Raw genomic sequence first — 6095 nt, 5'->3', positions numbered from 1 at the left:
TTTATATAGGCTTGGGTATCTATACTGGCCCACAGCTTTTGGCCCGAGGCGGTGTTGCAGTCCGGAAAACATGTTTTTGTAATTTCCAGGCATTATGTATACTGAAAACAGGAGAGGCGCCGCTGACGTTCCGCATCTGATCATCGGTTTAGAATTATTTAATTGTGGTAACGGCTACTGAGAAGATGGCTTTTATAAACTTTTCACGTTTCAGTAGTCACCTAATGAAAGCATCCAACATGTAGACACTTCGTATAGCTCTATTTGTAACAGCGTCGCTGTTATTGAATGAAACTACTTACGTTTCAACGAAGTTCCACAATGTGCGAACTAATTAAACTGGACGTCTGGCTGGCTGTCATTGTAGGGGAATATGGACTGAATATCCCAGGTATGACGAGACGATATCAAACACATGGCATGCAAGCGATCTCCTCGTAATCATCGATTATTTCGAAACAAACAAATGACACGGATATAAATATCCGAGTTTATGACAGCAACAATAACAACAACAACCACAGCAACAACCAAACACTTCTGCGGAACACGAACATGCCCTCATAGCATTGTTTAAGAAGCTGATATGCGAAAACATGAACGGTCGGAGAAATAACACAGGGGTCAAATCCAAACGTTGATGATTGCGATCAAAAATGCAAAATAATTTAACTCAGCATAATTGAAAAACGACCATTTCTACTGAGCATGCTCACAAAACAGAAGAGCACGCCATGACATAGATAAATTATCCGTTTGATTTTGACATTAACACCCTCTTTCACGCACCTTTACTTGTTAGGACGTGTACGAGTACCATCGCCGTCACGACCGCTATCCCGTCTGCCATTTTTAGCGTTTGCCGAAGAGTTCCTGGTGGAGTATTACGTCCCTTCGCACGCTGCCTGAGCAGCTCAGCGATGGCTCGACGAAGTCTTCAACTCACAGTTCGTGCAATTTTTTTAGCCACAAAACAACGTAAAACAATCACCGACGTCTCCTCTCTGGCCGGAAACCACTTCAGTCTGAAAAGTGTTTGTGTGCACCCTGATTAGCGCAGCGTCAACGTAAACAGACGCGAACGCACATACACAGACACTCCCCCATACACCCCCACACAGTGGAGTACCACACAACAATTTACTTGAAAGAGACAACTAGAATACAAAAATTCAAAGGAACTATTCAATTCCTTCAGGCCTTTGTAATTTGCCTAGAATCGTTGTAAAGGGAGAATCCTCGATATGCGGTTCACTATCACAAACTCGATATCTTTGGCTTTTCAGCTTGCTTTGTAAACGGATTTATGGTGTAAGAGTAATAATCTTTATATTGCAATTTGGTCGAAGTCTATACGTGTAGCGTCGTATCCAATGACGTGCGAATATTGCCTCGTTTGTAGACAGTCTTCGCAGACTTCAGAAGGCGCTGAGATAAAAACAACAGTGGCGGGGTAGTTCTCCTAGTGCAGTTTCACTGGAGATGATTTGGTGACGCGGGCAGTAGGAACCGGATAGCTGCCCGATGATTGGGGGGTGAACACCGTTATGGCGAGGGGAATGTCTCACACACTTGCCGAACGCATGAGGGTGATCGCCAAGGCAACAGAGCGGTGATGGCGACGCGATAACCGCTACTGGAACTGTTGAAGGGGTTCCCTAGCGTAGCACCAACGCAATATACAATCCAAACGTCGGAGCTGAGCTGTACACTCGGCCCACGTAAAATAAGTTTTGCCCTGTCTGTGCAAGTATAACCCAAACCTCTTTAAAAAAGTTATTCAAGAACAAGACTATGGTAGCAAAGTGGGGGGTTCCTATGGTAGTGTGATGGTAAAACACAGTGCCGTAATGTTGATGAAAAAAATATAACTTCCCTTTTTATCAGCTAAAATATACCACTTGTTCTGCTTAATTTGACGTATGGACATTAACTGTCAACATGGCAATATACTTGATTAGATAAACACGTGCGGTGTAGCTTCGAGGCCAGGCGAAGCTGATGCATTTCGCGGTTCGTACCTATTTCTGAGTATGAAAATATAGCAAATTTCGATAGAGGCAGGCCATGCAAAGTAAATTACATGAAAAAGATCTGTGTACGTCTGCATTATAAGATCAGTGATCACAGTGGACAAAGTACAAACGTTATGATGTTGTTCTACGCTGAAGCCGGTGGTACACATTTCCGTTTCACTGATTGTCAGACCTTTGGGTTATGCCGTAGGATTTTTTTTTGCAACTTTTGTGCATTGTACAAGGAAATGTAGTAGCTATATATGAGCTAAAATCTACTGAGTGCTACAGTTGAAAAAACCTCTCCCTCGGCTGATTATCAGCCTGTGCAACTAAAAGATAAAAGTTACCCTTTGTGAACGCGTTTTCGTTCAGCGGAAAGATAGCTTCTCTTCTAAAGCTTCCTAACGACATTTGCCATTCTAAATGGTTTCTTTTCGGTGCACTTTTTGCCGATCGAGTTATGCCATAGGTTGTGGTTTTTCTACGTAGTAATACAGTTCCGCTAAGCTGTATAAAGTCAAGCTATAAACGGCCTATTCAAGTACTGAGTAATAACTTAAGACAGACTTCAAAAACGCTCTTTATAATCTATTTGGACGGGTCTGCGAAACTGCCACTTTTAATCAATGAACTCATTTGCAAATGTTTCCTAAAAGAAAACACGAACACAGACCAACCGTGTTCGTACCTACATAGATGCGAGCGTTGTAATAAGGATTCCACATTCTTTTAATGTTATGTAAAGAATTAGGTTCACTCGTTTAAGTGCAGTCTTATTTGGATCGAGCACGTTCGTAAAAAGAAGTGCTTTATTTAGATTATCAATATATATTTAAGCGAATGAAATTAAACAACTCTACCAACGTCTTCGAATTTTCAAAGAAAGCTTCACCCGCTCTTTGATTAAAGTTCATTGCGCGTGGAAAGGTCGTCAAAAACTGGTTATGCCGCACTAAGGACGCAGGCCATTATCCAATCTTCTCCGGCACGCTAGTTGCTATGCCATCTGTTCGGTACGTTTGCTTGCCTTACCTTTCCTTGGGCATGGTACAACATTGAGTGATCCCTGTTTATTAGACAGGGTAAGCTGCTAATGCAACCTGCATTAAATACACGACGCGAATGAACGCATGTTGAAGCAAGCTGATCCGGATTACAAGCGGCCATCCTAACGGAAAAGGTACAGCCTTGGCCTACGGTTTATCTCTACTAGCCTTGAGACTAGAGTCTGCTAGCAGCAAGCTGCTGCAGGATCTTTTACGAGATGATGCACCAGAGACTGTTAAGAAATACTAACACATATATATGGACTAAACGATCTATTTGTGAACCATCCCCACAAGGTAATAAATATATTCCCAGTTTGTTGTTTCTCCATGAGCAGTCAGCTGCCTTACATCTCTGATACGTACGCTCACACCTTCCAAATAGTAACACTGACTATATTATGTATATTATATAACACACATACACAAACCGAATATACGAACCTCACTAATACAGAACTTCAACCGAATACATATTAAAAAATTTCAAACCTAAGAATCGTGGAAATCTGTGGACGCATGTCCTATATGACCCCGAAACAGACTAAAGTTAACAAGAGTAATTTCTTGGCAGCGTGTCAGATCTGACGACAACTGAGTGGAGATAGATAGTTCCGTGACAAAACGCTCTTGCGATGCCAGAAGAACTGGATAACTGATAGGCCTTTAACTGAAGATTGGGTGCTACACAACGTAAGTTTAAGTGATTAAAAGTTTATATGGAAGAGCATTTTAGATGGCTGCCAAACAACTCTTTTGGGTGAAAGATCGATTGAATGATTCTATGAAATTAAGATTGATTCATCAAGACGTTATCGATGCCTAGGAAATGGAACGTTACCGTCGCATCTACCACATGAAAAAGACATGCCAAATATAGGAATATCATCCAACTTTCAAGCAGTAATATATCTAAATCTGGTTTCCTCTACGCCACTAGTAATGTTGCTCATTTAAAGGACGCGGACGTTGATTGGTGTTAATGATTACGAAAGGGTAAGCGAGCGTTTTATTGCAACCCTACTTAACTTGTATTTATAGAATTAGAAATTTTTAATTTACGTCACTCAGTCGTACCTCGTCTGAATTAAAATAGTACTATTTATAATTCATACATCATTACAAACATTGGCTTGAGTATCAACGCATTAAGAGGTCCTTTTCGGTCTTTCCCAGACAATTAAACACGTCTAGTTCCTTTGATTCGATTTACACCAGATGTTACATAACAACGAGAAGATCACGCTCCTCGGGCCCTCATCATACGGATCAGAAATACGGACACCCGTATTTCATCAGTTTCCCGTAGCTCTCCTATATTTATCACTATTGCAAGCAATAATAAACTAACAAACAATAATAAAAGCTCCGTAACAGCAGCATACCCATAACGTAGGATACTTCATATATTCTTAACTATGAGGGAAACCGGTAGACGTGTAAATACTTCCTGTTAACGTCTACGGTGAGCCCTTTACGACTGCTCGGCATTTCGTAAATAGAGTCGCACGGTGTGTCTATGTCCATAGAATCGGCACCTTGAACCCAGCCATTGCCTGCTGTAGTACGGGAGATGGTGGGACGATCGTTTATGACCACGTTTCAGTACCCATTCTGCTCTTACGAGACTCTATATTCTCGGCCTGTGGCTAAATAGGACAGCTTGTACGTTTCGATTTTTTAAACATCTACGTGATTCATCAAAGAGCACTTTTTTTTCCCTGTAAAGGGCCAAAAGTATAGTTTGCGTACCTAATCTCGCAGACGAGACAAAATTGCGTCGTATTAGTTAGCTTAGCAATAGATGTACATTCAATTGTGCGAGAAGTATGGACTCACGCTTACTTACGTATTTTGTCAGGAAGATAAAGAAAGTCTTCGGAAAACGCTTGACGACCGTTTTGTCTTATATCAGTATATCTCTACTACCAACAAGTTCATGTCGATAACCATCGTGTTCGATCGGTAAACTTAGGCAGATATGAGAAAAAAATTTACATGACATACACATTATGAAAAAAGTATGTTTATGTGAGAAATTCGACTGGTACTATCGTTCTAATTAAGGGCATGTCACAACATTGCTCTTGATGTGCTATAAGGTGTTGGCGTACTGAAAAGATGGAGATTTCATGGCTCGATGCAAGGCTGCTCTATCGAAATTTGTCATTTAAATAGATCTCCTTAGGTAACAAAATGTGGCAAGACGCCACGTTTCATTGTATATCGACATTACTGGTTAGATAAGTGTTGTAATAGCTAAGTTACGGCTAGTTTTTACAAAGTGCATTTTCCGGCCCTAGATTTCGAAATAAGGTGTCTCTTTGATGGAGCCACGAATACAATGCAGGTATCTCAAGACTAGTGTAAACGGTAAAATAATCCTATAACGGTAATAACTGATCCTATCATATCGCAGGAACGAGTTCGCGTTCTTTGTCAGCCATAGATAGGCAACGTTCTGTTAACTACCTTGGCATTAATCTTTTTGCGGTTCATGTATTTCCTGCCATGACTTTATTTTCATCTCCGTAAGTTCCTCAACAACAAGTTTTACCATTTTAAGTATTCGGTTTGTCGACATATTTGAAGGCGAACTCTCCCATTGATAAAACATATTATTGCATGCATATTTGGTCATAGTTAAGCTTGTGCCTAAAGAGCTTTTGCAGCACAGGGCTTAGCTCACCCTGGACCTTTCCCATTGCTAATTACCACATTAGCTATTATGGACGTCTCTAATTAACTTAAACAGAATTATCTTAAATATACTTTTGGTTTCGTGGATATTTTTTCGCATGACGTGTCAACGCGATGTAGCTCATAGCGATCTAACGATATTTTCGAATTCGAGATAAGTACCTCTTCTATTTTTGCCTACCGTTATGCCTCTCCGTAGTGTTCACGTTGTAAATTGTTGCTATTGTTGTTGTTGCTGCTGCTGCTGCTGTTGTTGTTGTTGTTGATGATGTTGTCATCGTTGTCGTAGTCGTCGTTGTCGTAAAAAACATTAACATACGATAGGATTTTT

The 6095-nt window shown here is 40.7% G+C and overlaps 1 protein-coding gene across 1 annotated transcript; it reads right to left on the bottom strand.

The window, feature by feature from the left end:
* Positions 1–789: 789 nt before the first annotated feature.
* LOC111266612 (uncharacterized) lies at positions 790–1491 on the bottom strand (the record flags this gene model as incomplete). The annotated part of the gene is given in 1 exon segment (XM_022844231.2): positions 790–1491. A coding segment is annotated over 1 exon segment (61 nt), but the record flags the coding sequence as incomplete, so codon positions are not given.
* Between the last annotated feature and the right edge of the window lie 4604 nt (positions 1492–6095).

This window comes from Varroa jacobsoni, unplaced genomic scaffold (genome assembly GCF_002532875.2).
Source record: "Varroa jacobsoni isolate VJ856 unplaced genomic scaffold, vjacob_1.0 scaffold_1102, whole genome shotgun sequence".
Classification (NCBI taxonomy): Eukaryota; Metazoa; Arthropoda; class Arachnida; order Mesostigmata; family Varroidae; genus Varroa; species Varroa jacobsoni.
Note: the sequence above shows the minus strand (reverse complement) of the source record. Positions and strands in the feature narration are given on the sequence as shown.